Source organism: Anabas testudineus, chromosome 9, assembly GCF_900324465.2.
Source record: "Anabas testudineus chromosome 9, fAnaTes1.2, whole genome shotgun sequence".
NCBI lineage: Eukaryota > Metazoa > Chordata > Actinopteri > Anabantiformes > Anabantidae > Anabas > Anabas testudineus.
In genome coordinates, this window is record NC_046618.1 from 28,468,587 (window position 1) to 28,494,386 (window position 25,800).

General features: G+C 40.0%; 3 protein-coding genes across 5 annotated transcripts; 1 reads left to right on the top strand and 2 right to left on the bottom strand.

Annotated features, from left to right (window-relative positions):
- Positions 1-717: 717 nt before the first annotated feature.
- igfbp7 (insulin-like growth factor binding protein 7) lies at positions 718-6,493 on the bottom strand. Its single transcript, XM_026343533.1, has 5 exons — positions 5,980-6,493; positions 5,421-5,530; positions 4,278-4,382; positions 3,838-3,964; positions 718-1,085 (listed from the first exon to the last, which is right to left on the bottom strand). Exons 1-5 carry the CDS (start codon positions 6,416-6,418, stop codon positions 1,063-1,065), a joined length of 804 nt encoding a protein of 267 aa, XP_026199318.1. The 5' UTR covers positions 6,419-6,493; the 3' UTR covers positions 718-1,062.
- Positions 6,494-14,530: 8,037 nt separating this feature from the next.
- LOC113150816 (cytochrome c oxidase assembly protein COX18, mitochondrial) lies at positions 14,531-19,420 on the bottom strand. 3 transcript variants are annotated; one of them, XM_026343531.1, is made up of 7 exons: positions 19,295-19,420; positions 17,993-18,394; positions 16,594-16,694; positions 16,097-16,251; positions 15,443-15,558; positions 15,263-15,370; positions 14,531-14,755 (listed from the first exon to the last, which is right to left on the bottom strand). In XM_026343531.1, the coding sequence occupies exons 2-7, from the start codon at positions 18,374-18,376 to the stop codon at positions 14,588-14,590; spliced, it is 1,032 nt and encodes a 343-aa protein (XP_026199316.1). In that variant the 5' UTR covers positions 18,377-18,394; positions 19,295-19,420; the 3' UTR covers positions 14,531-14,587. The 3 variants fall into 3 exon arrangements, with proteins under 3 accessions (XP_026199316.1, XP_026199317.1, XP_026199315.1); XM_026343532.1 differs by having other exon boundaries at positions 18,098-18,397; XM_026343530.1 differs by having other exon boundaries at positions 17,993-18,397.
- Positions 19,421-19,656: 236 nt separating this feature from the next.
- On the top strand, positions 19,657-25,454 carry selenot2 (selenoprotein T, 2). Its single transcript, XM_026343534.1, has 6 exons — positions 19,657-19,888; positions 23,846-23,956; positions 24,064-24,190; positions 24,699-24,786; positions 24,911-25,040; positions 25,123-25,454. Exons 1-5 carry the CDS (start codon positions 19,674-19,676, stop codon positions 25,030-25,032), a joined length of 663 nt encoding a protein of 220 aa, XP_026199319.1. The 5' UTR covers positions 19,657-19,673; the 3' UTR covers positions 25,033-25,040; positions 25,123-25,454.
- The last annotated feature ends 346 nt before the right edge of the window (positions 25,455-25,800 follow it).

The window sequence follows — 25,800 nt, forward strand, 5'->3', positions numbered from 1 at the left end:
TGATGACTTGCCTTGAGCTATCTGTGTACCAACCCTGTGAACCCTCTGGCCTCTGCCTGACTCTCCTGTTCAGTAAGTCTGTTATGTTACCTGTTCTTGTGCTACCTGTGTGGATTACTTTGGATTTGTGGATTCTGCCTCAGCCCTGATCTGCTCTCAGTCTGTGGCTTGAACCATTTGTTGATTGTTGTTTTAGATCTAATTTAAGGATTGGGACATTTTTGGTTTGGGTTTGGATCTGCTGCCTGTCTGTCCCCTCAAGGAGGTACCAGTTTATGTGATGTTATTGGACTGAGACATTATCCACCTGCTTTAATGCCTCTAAGTGCAAATTCATCAGACTCACTGAAGACATTTTATTCTTGTATATTGACTTATGTCATAGCCCACAATCTGGTAGATGTCATGTTTGTACAGTCTGCATATCTGAGTAGATGTCATACCCAAGTTGATAAGACCCAGTGTAAATTGGCTGTAGCATCTGTAGCCACCTGTAGCTACTTATAATAAATCGAAATTAGGTATTTAGTATAGTAAGTAAGTATTCCTTTTTTTTGTTGTTGTTTTTTTTAGTTTAAAATATTTTAGTTAAAAATACTGCAAAATTATATACACAAACATTATTCTGTGTAATAATTAAGTAAAATCAAAACCTCAAATCAAAAATCTGACAGCAGCATTGTTAAAATCATTTTATTTGCATAAGAACAAATTTAATAAAGTGAAAAAGCTTTTTTTATTTAGATCATAAACATGAACAAGATTTCAAACTTTTTAGCAACATGTATGTGACAGATTTCAGGCTTTTATTTTGAAACATTGAGGTTGGCTCTGATTTCAATCTTACCAAAATAAAGGTCCAGTTGGTTTCAGTTTTTATTCAGAGAAGGAAGAAAACTTAAAGGAAAAGTTTTTCTCCAGAAAAATGAAAGGGAAAGAATTTATCTAGATTTTAATTCTCAATAATAATTTGAAACGGTTTTAAAGTGAAGGTCTCAGAGGAAATTAAAATAAAGATTAAATCAGCTGATCCAGTGATGTCATAGATCTCTGATCAGCTGATCACAGCTCCTCTTCTTTTGCCACTGAAAAGAAAAAGACATTACTGGTCAGTTTTTTTCAAATGACATTGAGTTTCAAACTGCAGCTTTATTAATATTCAAAAATTTAAAGCTAAGTTTCACCTGTGTGATATTGATTTGACAGTTTTATAGGTCTCCAAACATTGTCATTTATCAGATACATTTATCCAAAGTGACTTACAAATGAGAAACAAGACAAAACATCTAAGATAAGGAGAAAAACACTAAAGTGTTATAGGAGGAACTGTTTATGTTTCACAAGATGCAAGAGCAAGATGGACATATTTTATTTATTAAGATTTAAGTGCAAGTTTTTGAAATTTAAGAGTGAGACAGCTGAGTGCAGAGGTGGGTAGGTGGTTGCACCATTATGAAACCACTGAGCTAAACAGACCTGGGATCATTTGAGGTGAGATTAGGGGACCACAAGACGTCGTTCGCTGACAGAGCGCAGTGAGTGAAATGTTTTGTGGACCAGGATGAGGGTTGAGGAGTTCAGGTAGGCAGTTCAACTCCTAAACTCCTCCCTCCTAGCTGTGAAGTATTACCTGCTGTGATCACACCTGGGCTTAATTGGACATTTCGCAGACTTTGTACTAGGAGGCTCATAAGATAAAGTCTGGGTCATCTCCAACCTGAAAAACTTGGACGTTTGCTTGTCAAATGCAGCTCACCCTGGTAAAATCTGGACATGTTCAGGGTGTCCGTACGTGTGTGAAAGCAGCATAAGTAGTGACAATCACTGTAGACCCTATGTTGGTGCTGATGTTGTGTTGTCAGGCCTAGAAGATGAGAACTTCTGTTTTAGAGAAGTTGAGCTGAAGGTGCCTCTCTCTCATTCAAACAGTGAGGTGTCAAAGAGACAGGCAGAGATGTGGAAAATAGGAAGAGCTGTGTGTCGTCAGTACAGCAATAACTGAGGAATGTAGTACAGATGGAAAATAGTAGAGGATGAAGAACTGAGCCTCCTAGCTGAACAGCTGACTGTGTAGCGAAAGCTGGAATGAAGTCAGACCTGTTGACTGCACACTGTCAGGAGAGAAAGAGGTAGTGGTGCAAGAGGTGTTGTCTTCTGAAAGGGCAACACCTTCTGTGTTTGCACAGGAGAATGAGAATGTACTGAAAACACAGTGAAATTACAGATCTTTGTGTGTTTTGCTCTAAACATGTTCAAAGATATAGTGAAGCTCCATGAGGTTTGTGATCAGTTCAGTGACTGCAGGTGATTTCTAATTAGGACCCTGGTCCCGTTCAGACTGTCAGCCCCCAGTTTACATGAGTAAGGTTCACATCCACATCCACATGGTTTAGTCAGTGTAAACAAGATAACCACTCAATTCTTTTGATTAGACTTTGTAGACAGCCAGGAAATATGGGAGAAGAGAAGGTTCCAAGCTGGACTCAAACCCGGTACGCTGTGATAACATGACATGTGCTATAACCATTACCCAGGGGCTCCATGAACTCCGTGTTGGACTAAAAAGTCCATCTGACTAGGCATGAGCCATTCCTATGTAAATGATGCACTGAGACTGATGCAATGATAATAAGAGAAGCGTTTATCACACTGACTGTTGCTTGATGCAACGATATGTCGGTCAAAAACACACTTAATATCGCAGCAGTCTGATGATATTTCCACTAACTGTTCACCACAGCAAGAAGAACTTAAATGATCAATCTTTAATGTGTGTGGGATTTGTTGTTTTGATTTGTCATTTTAATTAATTCCACCTAAAATCGTAGCCAGAGGGAGACCTGCCAGCTTCTGTTGGTATCTGTGGTCTAGTCAATAAAATGATTAAATACAGTCCATCGACGTTCTGGAAGAGAAGTTCGTTGTTTGGGCTCCTTCTCTGTGTGGTGAAGGGAACAGATGCTGGTTGTTAGCGGAGCTCAGTGAGTGAGAGGGTCTGTAGACCTGAATCAGGGAGTTCAGGTAGGAAGGTGCTGTGAGGTGACCACTCTGTAGGTGAGAGTCAGAGCTTTGAAGCTGATGCAGCAGCTACAGGAGGTTTTGGCAGAGACATGAACAGTGGAGACATTTGTCCATGAAAACTACAGTAAAATAAAATAAAAGGACATATTGCATTTGAATATCTACCTATCTCTCAGTTGTTATCTCCTAGAGTTGAGTCTTGAGTTGTCTCTCAAGAAGATAGTTAATTGAAATGGGCCCAGACTCCAGCATAACAGAAATACACGATAATAAAAAAGTAAAATAGTTGTGCAGAGAAGAGCATTAATTTAAGGTAATAAATTAAGTCACAGTCATTAATTACTTAATTAAATACTGTATGAAACAAGCAATTATTAACTTATAATAGAAATATAAAAGAAAAATGAAATATTTTCACATTTTACTGATACAAAATCGGCATAATGTGAGAATGTGATTTCAGCAATCTTATGTCACACACGCTTTACCTGGCGCTGTGTGCTACATGTTTGACAGCACAACTCTGCACAGTGTCCAGAGTTTGTATGTGAAAATGGCCTTAGAGGAGTTTTTAATGGGATTTAAAATAATTGAACCGTTCAGTGATGATTTCTTTTCTGTGCTGTGATTAAAAACACAATTTATTAGTTTATCAGTCCGAAAATTACAAATTCAACTTTCCAAGAAAGTTTCATGTTCAGCAGAAAACAAATTTTAACAGCTGAGGCTGGTGTTTGGTTTAGTCACAGTTCTACATATAAAACCCTGAGCCTCATTTCTTTGATGTTTGTGTTCATTTGTTTATGATATCATTACCTGTCTTGACAATGATGTCATCAGGGGACTGCACCAGGTGAATGGTCCCAACAGCTGAAGCTTCACCTTTAGAGTTGGTGGCGTGACACTCATAAGATCCTTCTTCTTCTCTGGTCAGAGGAGAAATCTGAAATCAAAATGATAAATCATAGAACTTTTAAAGATAAAGAAAACTGTTTGGTTTAGTTCTTTAGTTCAATTTTAAATCATAGGCACCGGTTAAAAAAACAAAAGATTAAATGTGAACAGTTGGTGTACTAGTGAAAGTATAAGTGTTTTTTCAGTGTGTTATATTTACGTTTTTTCAAAACACTACTAGGTGGAAGAAAGAATTTCTTTAACCTGCTCAGTTCACAGGCTATGTTGCCAAACACTGACTGCAGCTGTGCAGTACATCGCGTACAATGTGTAGAGTAACATTACTACATCTGTGTACTGACCAGGACCCAGCCGGTCACTTCATGTTTCTCTGGTCCTCCTCTTGTCTGAATCGCCAGATTTCCTCGGTCTCCAGGCAGAAGCTCCATCTTCTTCCCACTGATGACCTGAAAGAACATACCCACCACCATCATCGTTATCAGATGTGTTTGAGGTTTAGTTCTATTCAATTTTATTTGTATAGCACCAAATCACAAGAGAAGAGAAGAGAAGAGAAGTCGTCTCAAGGCACTTTAAAGTGTTTAAGGTTTAAGACCTTACAAATAGAACTGTACACAGAATTATATAGAAAACCCAACAACCCCACTGAGCAGCGCCAGGAGACAGGTGAACCCAACCCGAGTAACATTCTGAACTCAGACAAAGATCTTTGAACTGAATCATGTACAAACTCATCCTGAAGCAACATTTTTCTTCCTCTTGTCTAACAAGCTGCAGCCTGTTGCTGATTCTGCTGACAAACACCTGAGCTCACCTGGACTTACATGAACTTATCTGATCTCAGTTGGACTCTGGATTTCTGAGTCACAAACAATCAACTCGTGTAAATAGTTTTTTTATTATCACAGAGCACCAGTGATAACAAACATTTAAACTTAAATTATATTGATTTTATTTTATTGACATTTTTTTTTGTTTGTAATTTTTACGCATTTTATCCAAATATACTTATATACCTATAATCTGCAGACTTGGATGTTAAATTTGATTGGATGAAGGAGCAACCCCTTTTGCCTGATCAGCTGCTCTTTTTTTCTTCTGTATTTACCTGATTTAATTATTTCACTTTAGCTGAGGTTGAGTTTTCAGGAAATTTAGACTTAGGATAAAACCTGCTCCTTTGTTCTGTTCCTGTTGTTCAGCAGTAAAATTGTTAAACTGTGAATAATTTCCTGTTTTCTATTTTCAGTTTATTGTTTCTGCAGGAAACAGGAAATCAGCAGAAACAGGAAATGGCAGGAGCGTTGAGTCACAGCAGCAAAAATCAAAGTGGAATATTTTATACTTTTACCATCAGACATCTTTAGATTTTATTTTTCCTGAATTCTGAAATAGGCTAAATAAATTTTTATTAGCGGCGACACTATAAAACATGGGAAGTTTCAACTCCCCTTTAAAGAAAACAGTGATGATAGACTACTTACTTTCTTCCAGGTGAGGACAGGTGTGGGTACACCCACTGCCTCGCAGCTGAGGTACACCTGAGAACCACTCACATTGTAGACCTCACCAGGAGGAGTTACAATGACTGGAGCTAGACAAACAATTAAAATTAAAGGTAACTTAAATGAGTTTTAGTTGAAGACAGTCAACTATCTTTAACAGAGGTCGGGGAGTTGATAAAAAGAAGTTCGGTGTAAAACAGGATGAAACACGTCGTAGGAATGTGTGAGTCAGAGGAATTCAGCTTGTTTTGAGCGCTGTGTTTTTACAGAGAAAGGAATTCTGTGTTTTAACAAGGATGGAGGGGGATTATCAGAGACCACATCAGTCCTGGTCTATTACTGTCAGACTAGCAGACACAATTCCCAGTCCTCAACCAGAACGGATATGCATTCATGGACAAAGCAAGAACCTGTAAATTATCAGTCAAATCTGCAGCTGCTCTGTTAGAAACACCTGTAACGGCACCTGTATGACTTCATGTCACCGGTTACATGAAGTCATACATAGCCTACTGGTGGTGTCAAGGGTCAGTCTCACCTGTTGTGCAGCGGCCCTTGTTCTGGATGTTGATGGGTCCTTTGCCCTGGCTCTGAGCTGTCAGGCTGGCGCTTCTCAGCGCGCAGCCGCTCCGGTACGTCAGTCCATCGGTGCCGCACACCTCGTAGTTGCTCTTGCACGCGCACACGCCCAGTTTCTTCTTCTTGCCCTCATCGCTTCTGACGCATTCTAGCCCGGATCCGCAGCGGCGCGCGACTGTGCGACGGCCGCTCCCGCACGGTTCTCCCTCCGCGGCAGCGCACAGTGAGCAGCATCCGCAGGAGTCCAGCAGAGAACCGGCGGGACATCCCTGCGCCGGGAGAGGAGCACACTGAGCCGGGTCACAGGGTCCGCATGCTGGACCTTCCGCGATCCGAACTGAGAGCACAGTAAAGACCGACAGAACCGGAACCAGGCACAGCACGGTTAAAAAGTTCATCTTGGTCTGAAGGAGATCTCTGATGCGGACTGATGTGGACTCTGTTACAGCCTGATACCGTCTGAGATCGGATCTGCAGACTGAGCCGTTTAAAGCTGCGGACTCCGCCTCAAACAAAGACCTGCTCCTAGAACACACAGAACACTGTCGAGTAGGCCGTACTAGTAGAAGTGTTTTATTTGTAGTATTTGAATTAATCAAAACCTTTTCCTCTAATTGATATTTAAAAGAAAAAATATTTTTTCTAAATTCAGTGCAATTCCCAGACTGACACTAAAACCAGCAGAGAATCGTCTCTACTGTATCTGTATTTTATTTTAGAAGTTTCTTCATCCTAAAACGAGACATAAAAAAAGTGAATAGCTTTCTTCTTCTTTCTGAACAGAGAAAAGAGTCTGTGCATGTGGGAGGTTTTTGTTCTGGCCACCTAATATTCATATATCCATAAATATCAAATATATAAAATTCTCATGACGAACTTTTTTGCTAAAACACTGTGGCCACTCACCACTTAGAATGATGTACTTGTACTTTACTGGAGCATTTACATGAATGACTCTCTGTGAGTAAATGTGCATATTTATTGCTGTTACATATTTTATCTTGTATTTATTTTTGTTAATGTACTTAAACTTGTAAATTCAATTGAGGCAATCTTTTTCAAATAAGATGTGTCCCAGATGAAACACACACAGTTCTAAAATCAGTCAACGTGTAGACCCAGAACAGGACACAGGAGTCAGGTACTTTTTTCCAGGTGTTTATTTGGAATCTGATGAGGGAGGGAGAGAGGTCTAGTCAAAAAAAAAAATGTATATGTACATTTCTAGTTAAACAATCAAATATTCAATTCAATTCAATTCAATTCAATTTTATTTGTAGAGCGCTTTTTACAATTGACATTGTCACAAAGCAGCTTTACACAACCAAAGAACAGTACATGAACAGTGTATATGTATGAGTCATAATAATGTGATTGTCCCTGATGAGCAAGCCGAGGGCGACAGTGGCAAGGAAAAACTCCCTGAGAAGGCAACAGGAAGAAACCTTGAGAGGAACCAGACTCAACAGGGAACCCATCCTCATATGGGTGATTACATGCTGTGTAGGCAGCAGGCAGTCCAGTATAACAATTAATGTCTTTTAAGTTAATATGGAGTCCAGTTAGTTATTGCAGGCAGACTTGTTCCATTCCTTGACTATCGAGCGTTGAGTCGAGACCTCCAAGAAACAGCTTCCGACGTCCGCCGAGGCCGGGACCGACATCGTAGTAGCTTGTGACCAATCCAGTCTCCAAACGCATCCCAAGGGCAAACGGTGGATCCAGGCGACGAGATCTCCAGCCAGAAGTTGGGCATCAGGACGAGTCAGACAGGTCCAGAGGGCAAAGGGTGGAATGACGTGTAGCTCGACAGAGAGACAGGAAGAGGGAAAAGAGAGAGGGAGAGGGAAAGAGAGAGAAGAGGAGAGATTGCAGTTAGTTGTATTCACAGTCAGATAAAGTTTGAGGTGAATGTATATTTAGTGTAGTGCAGCAGGGACTCCGGCAGGACTAATTATGACAGCCTAACTAAAAGGGTGGGTTCAGAAGAAAACACAGACATGAGGGCGCACTGGGATGTAGAGCAACCAAACACTTCACCATCAACAAACCCGAGTGATCAGTGAGAGTTGGGAAGACAGCATCTAAACATACCAGTTCACCATAATGCTCTACGTCCATGAGTCCTTCCCAGATCTATTTACTCAAATGCTTGACTAAATAGGTAGGTTTTCAGCCTAGACTTAAACACTGAGACTGTGTCTGAGTCCCGAACGCTATTTGGAAGGCTATTCCATAACTTTGGGGCTTTGTAAGAAAAAGCTCTGCCCCCAGCTGTAGTTTTTAGGATACGAGGTACTGACAGGCAGCCAGCATCCTTTGAGCGAAGTAGGCGTGGTGGATCATAAGACACTAGCAGTTCACTTAGATAATGCGGCGCAAGACCATTTAATGCTTTAAATGTCAAAAGTAGTATTTTAAAATCAATGCGAAATTTCACGGGGAGCCAATGAAGTGTAGATAAGATAGGCGAGATGTGATCGTATCTTCTGGTTCGAGTGAGGACTCTCGCTGCTGCATTCTGAACTAACTGAAGCTTGTTTATGCACCTGGTTGAACAGCCAGACAGTAAGGCATTACAGTAGTCCAACCTAGAGGTGATGAAAGCATGGACTAATTTTTCTGCATCATTTAGTGACAAAATATTCCTTATCTTGGCAATATTTCTGAGGTGAAAGAAAGCTGTCCTGGTGACATTATCTACATGAGCTTCAAATGAAAGACTGGAATCTAGAATCACACCAAGGTCTTTGACTGTTGCACTAGATGTAACGGAAAGGCCATCTAGAGTTATGGTGTGGTCTAACATCTTGCTTCTAGCTGCAGATGATCCTATAACTAGTACTTCTGTCTTATCAGGATTTAGCAGAAGGAAGTTAATTAGCATCCAGTCTCGTATATCCTTTACACATTGCTCAACTTTATGAAGCAGTTTGATCTCATCTGGTTTTGATGAAACATATAACTGTGTGTCGTCAGCATAACAATGAAAGTTAATACCATGTTTACGGATAATGTTGCCCAGAGGAAGCATGTAGAGGGAAAAAAGCAGGGGGCCTAAAACTGAGCCCTGTGGAACACCAAACTCCACTGGAGAGCATGTGGAGTAATTGCCATTTAGATCTACATACTGATAACGATCAGTCAAATAGGACCTAAGCCAGGAGAGGGCCGTTCCCCTAATTCCAACAACATTTTCTAGTCTGTGAAGGAGAATACTATGGTCAATGGTGTCGAAAGCTGCACTGAGATCGAGTAGCACAAGCATAGTGACACTACCCTGATCAGAGGCCAATAGGAGGTCATTTACTACTTTAACAAGGGGCGTCTCTGTGCTGTGATGAGGCCTAAATCCTGACTGATGGAGTTCATGTATGTTATTTCTACGAAGATACGAGGATAGCTGCCCAGCTACTATCTTTTCGAGAATCTTTGAGATAAAGGGGAGGTTTGATATGGGCCTGTAATTTGACAGCTGACAAGGGTCGAGATCAGGTTTCTTGATTAGTGGTTTAATAACTGCTAATTTAAAACACTTTGGGACATACCCACAGCTAAGTGAGGAATTTATGATTGTCAGCAGGGGTTCTATTATTTCTGGAACTATCTGTTTTAGAAAGTGTGTCGGTATAGGGTCTAATGTACAGGTTGAAGATTTTGCAGAAGAGATGAGTGAAATTAGTTCATTCTCTTCAAGAGGAGTAAAGTAATCTAGGTACTGATCTGCTGCGGTTAGCTCGTCACCTGCGTCAACTAAATTGTCTGGTTTTAAAGCTTGAATTTTCTGCCTTATATTTACAATTTTGTTACTGAAAAAGTTCATGAAGTCCTCACTACTGCACAACGTTGTTGTGGAGATATCTGCAGTAGTTTTCTTTCTAGTTAATTTGGCTACTGTATTAAATAAAAATCTAGGGTTATTTTTGTTGTTTTCTATGAGAGTGGAGAGATACGTTGATCTAGCTGCACCAAGAGCTTTTTTATAGTTCAGGATGCTCTCCTTCCACGCTATCTGGAATACTAACAATTTAGTTTGGCGCCATTTACGTTCTAACTTTCGAGCTGTCTGTTTTAAGACGCACGTGTCATCGTTATACCAGGGAGCAAGTTTCTTATCTCTGATGACTTTTCTTTTAACTGGAGCTACATTATCTAAGGTATAACGTAATGACGACTCGAGATATTCAGTCGCCTGGTCTAGTTCTGTGGTGTCAGACGGTGATCCAATCAAAGTTGATAACTCTGGAAGATTATTAATAAAGCTCTGTGCGGTAGTTGATGTAAATGTACGTTTAATGCGATAGCGCGGCGCTGAGTATACATTGTTAATATGACACACTGTAGTTGAAACAAGATAGTGGTCTGAGATAACTTCAGACAGTGGGAGCGTAAGTAAATTTCTTATACTTAAACCGAATGATATTATTAAATCTAAGGTGTGACCCGCTTTATGAGTGGGTCCTACTACACACTGATCTACTCCTAGCGAGTCCAATATGGACATAAATGCTGTTCTCAGAGGGTCTTCTGGATTCTCAAAGTGAATATTAAAATCTCCAGCAATTAACGCTTTGTCTACAGAAACAACTAGGTTAGAAAGGAAATCTGCAAATTCACAAGAAATTCAGAGTAGGGCCCTGGGGGTCTGTAAATGATAATTAGCGGGATCGGCTGAGCAGACTTTATATTTGTATCTATACTTATGTTACTATAAAGACATTCAAAAGCTTTAAATTTGTGTACATGCTTTTGTACGATAGTCAGTTTATCATTATAAATAACTGCGACACCTCCTCCTCTACCAGTCAGACGAGGCTGGTGAATGTAGCTGTATCCAGGAGGAGTTGCTTCATTTAAAGCTACATACTCGTCCTGTTTAATCCAGGTTTCTGTTAAACAGAGTATATCAAACTCCTGATCTGTGATAGTTTCATTAACAGTAAGAGCTTTAGATGTAAGAGATCTAATATTTAACAGTCCTAACTTCAGATCAGAGGTGCTGGCTGCACAATCAGTGTGCTCTGAATTTGAGGTCTGTATGTTAATTAAATTATTAAAACATACTTTCTGGGTTTTTCTAGCTTTTTGTTTAGCTCGAGGAACAGACACAGTCTCAATATGTTGAACTGTTGAACAATATGTATCACTGTTGGTACCAAATTACTGAACAAGCATCTCATGTTAATTGAATCTGTAGATGTGAAACAACGAAAACAGTGACAAGCGTTATTTTGAATCAACAAAATCCTGCACTCTTTATTACATGTTGCACACATCAAACTATCACACATAAATACACAGCCTGTTAGATACATTTATCAGAAAAAGTGTTTAGAAGTGAATCTGAATCTGCCAGATATATATGGCTTGGATATATATATATATATATATATATATATATATATATATATATATATATATGGCTTGCAAAAGTATTCATACCCCTTGAACTTTTCCACATTTTCTCACATTATGACCACAAACAAATATATTTTATTGGAATGTTATGTGAAAGACCAACACAAAGTGGCATACAATTGTGAAGTAGAAAGAAAATTATACATGAGTTCATTTTTTTTTTACAAATAAAAAACTGAAAAGTGCAGTGTGCAAAAGTATTCAGCCCCCTTTTCTCTGACTGCATTCAATTGCCTGCAGGAGTTGCCTGATGGTTGCTGACTGATTGAATGTGGGCAGGTGGGGTGGCTGTGGTTCAGTTGACTGCCAGTCACAGGATTGGTGGTTCGATTCCCGGCTGCCACGTCACATGCCAAAGTGTCCTTGGGCAAGATACTGAACCCCGAGTGCTAATTAGAGCTAGGTAGAAAAGCGCTATATAAATGCAGAACATTTACCATTTACCTGTGTGTAATTTAATCTCAGTACAAACACAGCTGTTCTGTGACAGCCTCTGTGGTTCGTTGAGAGAATATTGGGGAGCAAACAGCATCATGAAGTCCAAGGAAGACACCAGACAGGTCAGGGATAAAGTTGTGGAGAAACGTAAAGCAGGATAAGACTATAAAAACATTTCCCAAGCTTTGAACATCTCACGGACCACTGTTCAGTCCATCATCTGCAAATAGAAAGAGTATGGCACAACTGCAAACCTACCGAGACATGGTCGTCCACCTAAACTAACAGGCCGAACAAGGAGAGCAGTGATCAGAGATGCAGCCAAGAGGCCCATGGTGACTCTGGATGAACTGCAGAGATCTACAGCTCAGATGGGGGAACCTGTCCATAGCACAACTATCAGTTGTGCACTGCACAAATCTGGGCTTTATGGAAGAGTGGCAAGAACAAAGCCATTGTTAAAAGAAAACCACAAGAAGTCCCGTTTGCAGTTTGCCAGAAGCCATGTGAGTGACCCAGCAAACGTGTGGAAGCTCTGGTCAGATGAGACCAAAATTTAACTTTTTGGTCTAAATGCAAAACACTATGTGTGGCGGAAACATAACACTACACATCATTCAGAACACATCATACCCACTGTCAAATATGGTAGTGGCATCATGCTCTGGGGCTGCTTCTCTTCAGCAGGGACAGGGAAGCTGTTCAGAGTTGATGGGAAGATGGATGGAGCCAAATACAGGGCAATCTTGGAGGTAAACCTGTTGGAGTCTGCAAAACACTTCTAATCTGACTCAGCTTGAATTGTTTTGCAAGGAAGAATGGGCAAAGATTTCAGTCTCTAGATATGCAAAGCTGGTGGAGACATACCCCAAAAGACTTGCAGCTGTAATTGCAGCAAAAGGGGGTTCCACAAAGTATTGACTCAGAGGGGCTGAATACTTTTGCACACTGCACTTTTCAGTTATTTATTTGTAAAAAAAAACAAACTAATGTATACATTTCTTTCTACTTCACAATTGTATTCCACTTTGTGTTGGTCTTTCACATAACATTCTAATAAAATATATTTATGTTTGTGGTTGTAATGTGAGAAAATATGGAAAGGTTCAAGGTTCAAAACCTTCCACTTCTTGATCCTGAGGAACTCCTTTGTGTTTTGTGTCATTATCTTGCTGCATGATAAAGGATCTCTCAGTTTTCGAAGATCTATCAGTTTAGTTGATTCTTTTTTTTTAATTGCAGACAAAAGTTTTCTGTAGACTTCTGAGTTTTTTTGCTGCTGCCATCATGTGTTACGTCATCAATGAAATTACTTAGCCTGCTCCAGAAAAAGCCCTGCAGCCCAAGCCATGACATTACCTCCACTACGTTTCACAAATTAGTTTGTATGTTTGGGATCACAAGCAGATTCTTTCTCTCTCCAAACTTTAGCCTTTCCATCACTTTGGTAGAGGGAAATCTTTTTATCATCAGTCCATAAAACCTTGTCCCAGAAGTTTTGAGGCTCACTTCTGTACCTTTTGGCAGAATGTCTTTCAACAATACACACCTCTTAACTATGAATACAGTCTGAACAAGCAAAACCCAAATCTCAAAGGTCAAAGGTGCTACCTTCTAAGATGTTTTATGATGCTGAAAAACTAGTTCATGCATGTGTTACTTCCAGACTGGACTATTGTGATTCATTATTAATAGGATGTCCAGTTAATCCAAATTGCTGCAGCCAGAGTTCTGACTGGAATTAGCAAGAGAGATCATATTTCTCCTATGTTAGCTTCTCTCCATTGGCTCCCTGTAAAATCCAGAACTGAATTTAAAATTCTTCTCTTATAAATCCCTTAATAATCAGACTCCATCTTATATTAAAGACCTCATAGTTTCATATTTTCCAAGCAGAACTCTCCATTCTCAGGCTGCAGGTTTACTTGTGATTCCTAGAGTTTCCAAATGTAGAATGGGAGGCAGAGCCTTTAGCTATCAAGCCCCTCTCCTGTGGAACCAGCTCCCAGTTAAGGTTCTGGAGGCAGACACCCTCTCTACATTTAAGACTAGACCTAAAACTTTCCTTTTTTATAAAGCTCATAGTTAGAGATGGATCAGGTGACTCTGAACCATCTCTTAGTTCTGCTGCTATAGGTTAGTATGCTGGGGGACCTCTACTGATAAACTGAGCTCCTCTCCTCTCTTCTCTATATATTCAAATTCTACCATTTCATGTCATTAACTTTGTGTCTTCTCTCTCCTGTAGTTGTGTTTCCTCCCGTCTCTCTCTCTCTCTCTCTCTCTCTGTTCTCCTCTGCAGGTATCCTGACTTCTGTTGTGATTTGGCACTATACAAATAAAATTTAATTGAAAAAACTTAATTTAGCGGATCCAGGCATAACCACCTGGAAATAAGAACTGAAATGTTGTTCTCTTGTTTCATATTCATATTTCCATGTGAAACCCAAATGTTTTAAGTCTTCAGCCAAAATAAAGGAACTGGCCTCACTGTGCCAATACTTGTGAGGGAAAGTGTAAAATCACACTTTGTGTGTAAATCTCAGTGACAATGGAATAAAAATAAATAAATAAAAACCACATTCTAATGTCACCAGCTTATTACTGAACATTAAGATCAAATGTTTTTATGAACATGACTAAATGAAAACAAATTGAACTGACCAAACACAGTGGTAAGGAGGACCAGCCCCCCCAGCCTGTGTATTTATTTATTTTATTTTGCAATATTTGCTAACGAAGGCTGACAGCAAGTCTTTGAACGGTGTCTCAGATCGATGACTTCTCAGTTGCAGGATTTTGTGCACTGTAGCAGAACGAAGGAGCAGGTTGTGGCCAAGTCCAACCAGACTGGAGGTGAACCAGTACAGAACCATAGACTGGGTAGGAGGGCAGAAACAAAGTGATGTTAGATTTCTCAGACTTACTTGTTGCCGTTTCATTGACAGTAAAAACTGACAGCCAGTTTTCAGGTAAAGTCTTTATATTTATAGGCAAAACGCAAGTAACAGAGGCAGAGAAGCAGTTTGTTGGAAAGTTACTGGGTGAAATTATCTTCATGGCGATCCAATCACATTTAATCTAAATCACACATTTGGTAATGTGATCGTACTCTGCTACATGTTGGTGGAGACTGGGGAGATGCTTAGTAAATATAGGTTCTGGTTTCATGTCTGTCATTCTGCAAGTCATGACTTCAGATGGTAAAACATGCTTCATTAAATCTTGCAGATGGAGGAGTCAAGTGTTCATCTGAAGCCTTTTAAAACCTCAGAAACTGGGAGCCGATGAAGACCACCTAGATCAATTAAGTGTTGACAGAGATTTATTTGGAGTTGGACCACAGAGAACATTGTGAAAAGAGATGGACCAGGACTCTTACTCACAGAGGGGACTGCAGCAGCAATAGGAACCATCAGGACTGAAAACCCTCGGATCAAGTTCAGAACCAGTCTCTGGAAACGAGTTGGATTAAGTCTATGGAGAGAAAACATCTGGAGAAGAAAAAGGGAGTCTGGTGAATTACATCACAGGTCATATGACCACACACCTGCTGATGGACTCACCTCCACAATGAGCAGGTTGGTGAATCCCACACAGACCGGGAGGATCCAGGTTGAGTCCGGCAATGTGAGGTCAGGGAACCACAGAGTGCCTCCTGTTACCAGGTCCCCATGAAGTGCTACAGACACAAGGGTGAGAGTCCAGTACCAGGACAGATTTAGGCTGGTTGGTGTGTTAGTGCTGTAATGCCAAAAGTCAACCTGTAGATGATGGTTCGCTTCTTTTTATAAAAACAGATCATTTCCACCAGGATCGACAACTGTGATCAGGATCAAACCATCAAACCCTAAACCAGAGTTCAACCAGAGAAGTGGTTCTAAGCCTAACCCACAGATCAGACTCTCCAGATGTTTGATGTGTGTCGATGAACAGCAAGAGTTTCTGTCTCCCTGGTTATACCTGGTTTTAGAATGTATCTTGGGTAGTTGGGTTACAAATACTGGTCATCACTGGAGATTAAATGTCAGGACAATGACATTGCTGCTAAGTTGTTACAAAACTGGTAATGTTTGAATTCAGGTCTGAGGTAATAAACCAACTCTGACAACGGTCTTGATCAGGACTCTGTCAGCAGCTGCTTCATGTGATAAAGTCATCTCTGCTCCTGCAACTCATGGTCAACAAACCAGAGGCAGGAGTAGATACAGACAGCTTACCAGTCTGCTCCATACTAAGGTTTCGGAGTGCCAGCGAGAGGCTGACCCAGAGTGGCAGCTGGACCCACACCAGCAGACTAGCTTTGAAGGGATGACAGTTGTCTCTCACGTAGAGCTGAGAGACAAGGCGACGCAGGTTCTTCTGAAACTGGAACCTGGACAATGGGAAAAGAAACAACAGTTGATGAGAAGTTGCAGGTCTGGACAGTGACCTGATCTCACTTCTTAAAAACAGGGACCATGAAGTGTATTGGTAATTAATTATTTTCAATGTGGTTTTCCTCCAACTATGCTTGTGTTCTTTAAAATAGACATCATGAATGAAGAATAATTAAATGTTTTAATCATTGTTGTGTCTTTGCGATGAACACCACAGATATCTTTACAATAAACTTAATTCTCTCTCTCAGGATCCTGCAGAAAAGACCTGACTGGTCAGTGCTGAAGTTCACCTGAGCAGGTTAACCTGCAGCACTTTATCATGGTAATCTACCCACCGGCTCTCTCTCTCTGTCCAGCCTCTGTCTCTTGCTCGAACCGAAACTTCGTATCGAAGCCTCTTCGCCAGCTCAGAAATCTCCTTCTGCAGCACCTCCACCTGCAAGACACCTGGATGTTACTATGGTTACAGTGGTTACTGTGATGCTCACATGAAGCCACGAACTCACACATGACTGACCCTGCCAAAAACATCTAAGACCCCGATCCTCATCCTGATCAAAGCGTATTCCAAAGCTGCTGTTCAGTAACACCTGATCTAGTTTTAAGCTCTTGGAGATGTTTCGCATGTAAACGTCTGTGAAACTGCATGGGTTTTGTCGTTATCACTATGTCTCAGGTGGTCACAGGGACACAAATAAAAGCCAGGTGCTATTGACCCAGTGACTCTACAGTAACCCTAACCTTATAATCCTGCTTTTCCAGAACTGATGAAGCTTCTGGTTTCTAAAAGGTGAAACATCTACAAGAAATTACAACAACACCAGTTTCTACAGAGTGTTGGATTAAACATGACCTGGATGACTGATATTCTTCACAGTTGTATTAGATGTATGTATCGGGACCTGATCCTTCCTTTACTGACCTACACACACAATATACTACAGAAAACAGAGTAAGGTCCAAAGAAAACTGGATCAAATCTTGTCGCTTACACTACATTCATTACTTAAACAGCATAAAGTCTTTTTTTTCCCACTGTGTTCATGTTAAGTTGATAAACAAGTCATTTTAACACACTTTTCCTGCTTTCTAAACCAGGATCGGACAGAAACTTGCAATGGTCACCATGACAAAAACAGTTTTAGTCTGAAAGGAGGAAAAAGATTAACTAAAAACAGTCCAAGAGCAGCAGGACGAGGAGGACAGAGGTTGTGGGAGAGTGTAGGAGTTTGTGGATTCCTGAGATATTTTAAGTCTCTGAGGACTGTTTCCAGTGCAGATTTACAGACGAGAGCAAACTCACTCAATTATTTCGCGTTAAAAACGCACAACATGACCACTCCTACCCCTACAGAACGCAGCAACAACCCTGTGGACAATGTTTAGCTTGAATTTCACTGTACTGGATGTGTGTTGTTGTTATGCTCTTTAGCAGCCATGAGCCAGAAACCAACAGATACACTTTTTTCTACCCTCAGCTATTAGTACAGTGAACACAGAGAGAAGAAGGTGATTATGTACTTTATGTTGACTGTGTCTGTTTTCTCTGTGTCATGTGCTTCTACAAAAATATTTGCCCCTGGGGATAATTGTTGTTGCGGTTAATTATTTGTATTTTCTCTGATATTCTAGAAACCATATACACGACATCTTCTCGCCTGTTTTCCAACCTGATACATCACAGTCATTACTCACTACATGTTCATTCAAACCCTACCCTCAGGACCAAGGTACCTTTGAGATGATGACCAGCTGATATGCGGCAAGTGGCAGAGTGATGAGCGTCCTTACTGACAGGGTTGTCACGGCGATACTTAACCACCAGGGCAACCCGCTCACCTGCTGCACGCTCACCAGGAGGTGCTCACACAGGTGAACCGGTGCAGAGTCCGCCAGATCGCTGTACCACCCCGAGACACCTGGATCAGGACCGCCTGACAGGGTCCGGACAATTGACTGAGTCCAGACAGGTGACCTGTGGAGAAAGACTGCAGCAGACTCAGGAGCAGACCAGGTATGACCAGGTGCAGGTGACTTCTTCTGGATCACAGCTGTACAGAGTCCTCGTGCAGGAAGCCGTATGAGGCTGGTTCTCACCGACACCCCAACACTCAGCATGGTAACCCCCACCCCAGACTTCTGAAGCAAAGAAACACAGGGTTAAATATAAGTCCAGGACCTGGATATATAACTACCAAAGATAGTTATAAATCTATTTAAGTTTTTGCAAAAAGGGTAGGGGAGTAAAAGTCTATCTAGTTAAGTTTTTTCTCTCCACTCTCTCCTGGTGCTCCTCAGTGGCATTAATGCATTTGCCTGCATTAATGTAAACTGCACTGGAAAAAAAAACTGTGTAAAAAATGAATTAATAAAATGATTTATTTTCATTTTACAATTTTTTGGATCAAGTGGTTCTCCACATGTTGGTGCTCTCTGTAGAATTTTGTTCCCCAGTGTGTCTTTTCCTCTGGTCTTAGTGTGATGTTAATATCTGGTTAGAACAATGACTAAATTCCCCTCAAAGTTTCCTCATTTCTCAAACAGATATTTCTGTTGTGATAACAACACAATCTATAAACACAACTCCCCACAGGTTTCTTATTTCCAACAATAGATAAATACAATTATATATTTTTAACAGTGGGTTAAAAACAATAGCAATGACATTAGCATTGACAAATTTTATTAGTCAAAATTAAATCAACATAATTTTATAATTGATTAATTTACCCAGCATTAAATAAAATGTAATTTCCATTAATTTGATCATTCTGACCAATTTGTATGTCTATAAAGGGAAATTTCTAACTTCACTTTAATGTCAAACAAAACAACTGAACTGAGTACACCAACAAAAAATCTGTAAAATATTCAACAATTTCTTCTAACTTTCTGTATGTCTTTGTAAGTCGTCTCCGACTGTAACGTTGAACCGAGACCATGTTTCCAAAATAACGTTAATGATCATCAACGTTTGTTAACATGCTAACACAACATGCTAACAGTCTGTCACATGATAAACAGTTATAAACCTACCCTTTCATACGTCAGTAGTCAGGTGAGATGTCAGTAGTGAGCTAAAGAGGAAAATAAAATCATAAAATAAGGATTGGATTTTATTTTTCAGTATTTCACCTTCATTCTTAGTCACATAGATATGACGTCAGACAGGTGTCGCGTAAAATTGACGTCATTCAGAGCTTTATAAAATAAATGTAGAATCTAAAGAAATAGAAAAAGATTTTAATGTATTTGCTGAAGGGTAGTTTATCAGGAGATGTATGCTCATGTAACGTATAGAAAGTAGTCGGGTAAAGTAGAAGTACTTCCTAAATTTGTAGTTATTCGAACTTAATTTTGTCTCTGGAGGTCTTTTATTGTGAAGGCTGTATCCGGAAGCCGTTTCTCAGCAAACATGGCGGAGTTCACTCGGAGGAGCCTCTTTGCGGCTCTACTACTGTTCACTTTTCTTACGGTCCGCGACATTTATCTCGGAAGATCGAGTCCGCAGCGCGGACACCAACCGGCCGAAAACCCCAGCCTCTCACCGAACATCCTGTCAGACACAGAGACCGGGAAACAGGTCAAGTCGTCACTGTATACCGGGCCCGTGCTGAAGTTCCAGTACTGGTGAGTGGGTTAGCTCAGAGTCAAGTCAAGTCAAGAAGCTTTATTGTCATTCCAACTAGATATAGCTGAAGCAGTACATAGTGAAATGAGACAACGTTTTTCCAGAACCATGGTGCTACATAAGATGGTAACAGGCGGTAACAGGATAACAGGCTAACAGCTTAGTGTGTGGTTACTGGAGCTATCGGTTAACAGTACAAGCTATTCTGTCTGACACACTATTTTAATGTTTTAAATGTGAGTCTGAATGAACATTAAAGCATCGAAACGAATAAGAGTAGCCACTGGCGGGCAGTAGACCTCGGCTATCTGCTCACAGAGTCCAGCCTGTGGCTGCTAAACAGCACTGTAGCTAGAGATAGGCTAAAGCTGGAATGACAGCTGGAATGGCGCTGGTGACTGTAGCTGTGCTTCAGTTGATATCTGATTCAGAACAGGTGAACCACCACTGTCGCCTAGTCAGGGATGAAACCGGAGGTGATTGGTTCAGGGGGTTATTGGTTACGATTTAAGTTGCTCTCAACTCAGACAGAAAGAAAAGGAACAGCAATACAGAAAACTCGGTATATATATGTAAGGTATGTTAATAATAAGTCCAGGATGGAATGACAATAAATAGATGACATAAATAATATTTCTGATGAGTTGTACAGTTTCATTACCATCCAGGGGCTTTCTGTGGAGCACTTGATGTTGATCAGTCTCTGGATGAACGTGCTCCTTTGTCCAGCAGCACTGTGTAGTGGGTGGGAGGGATTGTCCAGGATCAGTTTGTTCACTTGTTAGTGTCTGCCACCTTCATGTTGCAGCCCCAGCAGACCACAGCATAGTCTGTGAAACCACAGACTCCTAGAACATATCGCAGCATGGTGCTGCAGCCATTGAAGGACCAGTGCAGCTGGGTCTAAGCCTTTTTGTACAGTGCTGATGAGTTCTTTGTCCAGTCCAGTTTGTTGTCCATGTTCACTCCCAGGTCGGATTTCCATCTCCTCTCCCTGTATAGAGAGATGGGTGACAGGGCTCCTAGATTTCCTCTCCTTTGTTTTACTGATGTTGAGTTGAAGATGGTTACTGATACTTACCTGACACTCTATAACGTCTCCACCTTGAGTAAATCCTACAACTGGAGAGTCATCAGAAAACTTCTGAAGATGACAGGACTCTGAGTTGTACCGTCTGACTGACCTCACAAGCAGCAGCCACAATGGAGGACGGAGGAACGTAAACATCAATTAATATGGTGTGTAAATACTGTCGTACTGCAAATAATGTGGACAGATTCCCACAGCCAACACTCTTCAAATATGTTCTCCTTCCCGACCAGAGCTGTCAGTTTGTCCATCTTATTGTCCAGTGATCTCACATGGCCTTTAATCAGAGTGGGAAGATCTCATCAGGGATGTTTTAAGTCCTGGACAAAGTTAAATCCTTTATGCCGGCTGTGCTCAATATGATCAGCTGATCCTGGATGTAAACAAAGGAACTGGCTCCATGGTGACGGAGCTGCTGCACACTGGTCTTTTGGATGAATGAAAGAATGATTGCAAAAGTTAAAATGAAGTTAAAAAACTCTCTCAAACAACATGGTCTGAGAGGGTAGAACCCACCACAACCAGTTACTTTTCTACATTTTAAATGCCACCATTCATGATACAATGGCACGTGGTTCTGAAGTAAATAATAGAAATAGAAATACGTAAAAGGCCATATTACTATACTACAAAACGTTTTACTCCCCTCACTTTTTGCAGAAAAAGGTGGAATTACGTATAGTTAAGTCTCAGGGACCCAATCCCTGCTCAGGCTGGGTCCAAACACTGGAACTCCTACAGTCTGATATTGTTCAAGCTATAGATTGATACAGAAATCTCTCTACTTTCTACTTTCTAATTAAATTGTGGATTATTTGTTTCAATGGAGTGGTTCTTAAGTTGACAAAACATTGAGTGCGTGTGAAGTTCTAACCGGTTTTTGGCTACTGGATTAATTTCACGACTGAAGCTCATTAATAGTCCAATTCTGTCTGTTACCTAAACTTCCTCATTCAAAGTTTCTAGTCATAAGAGTGACCAATTTTATCTTGTTGAATGTAGCTACATTAGCAGCACAGAAATGCAGGCCTTTCCAGTCTTGCTTTGAGGCCTGTTGTGATCTTGCGCTATACAAATAAAAGTGAATTGAATTCCACTCTTCAGATCTCTACACTGGCTTCCTGCAGCTGCTGCATCAGGTTCAAAACCCTGATCCTTACCTACAGAATGGTCAACTCAACCGCACCTTCCTACCTGAACTCCCTCATCCAGGTCTACAAGCTGTCCCCTCTACTGCTTTTTGTTAGTGAACAATGTCTTGTAATCTCTTTACCTCACCTTAAAAAATCCCAGGCTAAACCTTTCAGCTCAGTGGTTCCACAATGGTAAAACAACCTACTCACCTCTGCACGCTCAACTGCCTCAATCTCAATTGTATGTAAGATTACATAGGAAACCTAGCAATCCCATTTGAGGAAGCTTTAGGCAACAGTGAAGAGGAAAAACTCCCTTTAGAGGAAGAAACCTCCAGCAGAACCAGGCTTAGGGTGGGCTGCCATCTGCCTCGACCGTTTAGGGTGAGTGGAAAGAGTAGAGAGAAAAGAACAGCAGGCAACAAAAAACAAACAACAAGCAGCAAAAACATTTTGCAGGTTGGTAGGACCAGTAACTGGACTCTGCAATGGTAGCATTTTAACAGGTAGAGGAGACGAGCTCAGTTTATCAGCAGAGGTCCCCCAGCAGACTAACCTTGCAGCAGAAGTAAGAGATAATCCAGAGTCAACTGATCCATCTCTATGCTATATATAGTGTGTGTGTGTGTGTGTGTGTATATATATATATATGTATATATATATGTATATATATATATATATATATATATATATATATATATATATCTACACACACACACACACACACATATATATATATATACACATATATATATATACACACATATATGTATATATATATATATATATATATACATATATACATATATATATATGTATTTGTATATATGTATATATATATGTATATGTATATATGTATATGTATATATACACATACATATATATATATACACATACATATATATATACATATATATATATATACACACACACATATATGTATATATACATATATATACATATACATATATATATATACACACACACATATATATATACATATACATATATGTATATGTATATATGTATATATATATATATGTATATGTATATATGTATATATATATGTGTATATGTGTATATGTGTATATGTATATATGTATATATGTATATATGTATATGTATATATGTGTATATGTGTATATGTATATGTATCTATATATATGTATATATATGTGTATATATAATATATATGTATATATTATTTGTATATATATATATATTATATATATATGTATATATATATAGATATATGTATATATCTATGTATATATCTATATATATGTGTGTATATATTATATATGTGTTCTATATATATATGTATATATATATATATCTATATATATGTATATATATATGTATATTCTCTAATATATATATGTATATATCTATATATATATATGTATATATATATATATATATATATATATATGTATATATATATGTATATTACACCTTTTCTAGTGTAATATTGTATAGAAGTAAAAGGTAAAGAAAAGCAGCATCATCAGTTTTCAGTTGTCTTTTACTTTGTAAAATCTAAAAACGAAACTTGAGAAAATTCACTGTAAACATCACAAGTTTATTCGCAGTACCAAGAGAATAAGACCAGTGACACTGCTTTGATTTATTTTTGGTTGTCAGCAATTTGTATTTCATGCAAGTTGTTGAGTGACAGAAACATTGGTAAATTGAGGCGTTCAGTCCATAGTTTCTGTTTACCTGTGTTTTAGTATTTCCTGAGGATACAGCAAAGTGTTCCAGGAGTACGCTCGAGCCATTAACCAGCTGTACCCGGACATCCGCATTGAGGGGGAGAACTACCCCCCCACCTCCTTTAACAGGTGATTTATCTCATCACAAACAACCTAAGACAACCTTGTCTCTGCTTGTCTCTGAAACCTTCTTAATGGTAATTATCATGTAACATGACACCCGGTATTGTCTTTAGATATGTAGGTAACTTGATCTCGTACCTGAAACTCCTCTCGATCTTGCTCATCGTCAGTGGACAGAATCCCTTCGTCCTCCTTGGCCTCCAAACACCCAGAGCCTGGATGTGGACTCAGGACAACAAGGTACCTGTTACCATGGCAACAGAGGTTTCAGCTGGTTACTGTGGCATCAGCTTTAATTCAGTTCAGTTCAATTCAATTTTATTTGTAGAGCGCTTTTTACAATTGACATTGTCACAAAGCAGCTTTACACAACCAAAGAACAGTACATGAACAGTGAATGTGTGTGAATCATGAAATGAGATTGTCCCTGATGAGCAAGGCGAGGGCGACAGTGGCAAGGAAAAACTCCCTGAGAAGGCAACAGGAAGAAACCTTGAGAGGAACCAGACTCAACAGGGAACCCATCCTCATATGGGTCCAGTCTCCAAACACATCCTATAGGGCAGACGGTGGATCCGAGCGACGAGATCTCCAGCCAGAAGTTGGGCATCAGGACGAGTCAGACAGGTCCAGAGGGCAGAGGGTGGAATGACGTGTAGCTCGACAGAGAGACAGGAAGAGGGAAATAGAGAGGTAGAGAAAGAGAGAGATGGCAGTTGCTTTACTCATCACTGTTTCCTGTTGATAGATCTTCTCCTGTCTCATGGCCTTCTTTCTGTGCAACATGATGGAGACTCACTTCTTATCCACTGGAGCCTTTGAGATCACTCTAAATGGTGAGTTGTTATTGGTCTTAATTTTATGACATGACCCTGATGACACTGACCCACCACAGGTGGACAATGACAAAAACGTGGATCCAAATCCACCTGTCCTCACAACCTCCCTCTATGTCTCCAGACGTCCCTGTATGGTCAAAGCTTCAATCTGGTTACGTCCCAAACATCCAGGAGATTTTTCAGATCCTCGACAGCCACATGAAGATGAACCAGGTGGATCACAAGACCTTCTCCTCCACTTAAAGGCACAGGTAAAGTCACACTACAGTGATTATGCTGCAACTGTATTGCATTGTTAATAACCGTAAGCATGTTTCTATCTCTCTCCTTTAGGTTGTGTGTGTCCCTCTTTTCAGTTGCGCTGTGTTCAGGTGTCCTGGCTCAGTGGGATGTTTGTGCCCGCTGGCGTTCATGAAGGTCGGGTCCTAAAGCAGGGTCTGCAGGGCCTGGCTGGATGTTTCCCGCCACAAAACAAGCACTCCCTTTGGGTCGCATCTGAGCCCTACAATTCAGACAGTGCACCTGTTGGCAGGTGGATCAGCCATCTCAACACTGTTGTCCATTCCACTTGAGTGATGTCGTTTATTTATTTCATTTGATATGAAACCGTCATACTAATTATCCTTGATCTGGATGGGAAACAGAAAAGTAATAAAAAACTAAAAAAAAAAAAAGGCTTATTTTTAGTTTTGTTTTAGTTTTGTGAAATAATTTTTTTAGTGCAGAAAGCTTAGTCAATGTAAAACAAAAGTCATGCTTTATTGTGAAAGCAGGAAATTTTCTTTGGTTAGTCTTTGTAATTTTAAAAGAGTGAACAGAATAAAATAATCAGTCTTCTAAATTGTCAGTTATGAGGTGAATCAGATTTACGAAAGATTCTCCTTGTTTTTCGGGGTCAAGATCCGGCAATGGACAAAATCTTACAAATGATGTATCTAGAACTACTTCAACAAAATCTGAGGATCCATCCATGTCAGTTGCCAGGGTAATCTGATAATTTTTTTCCTTATA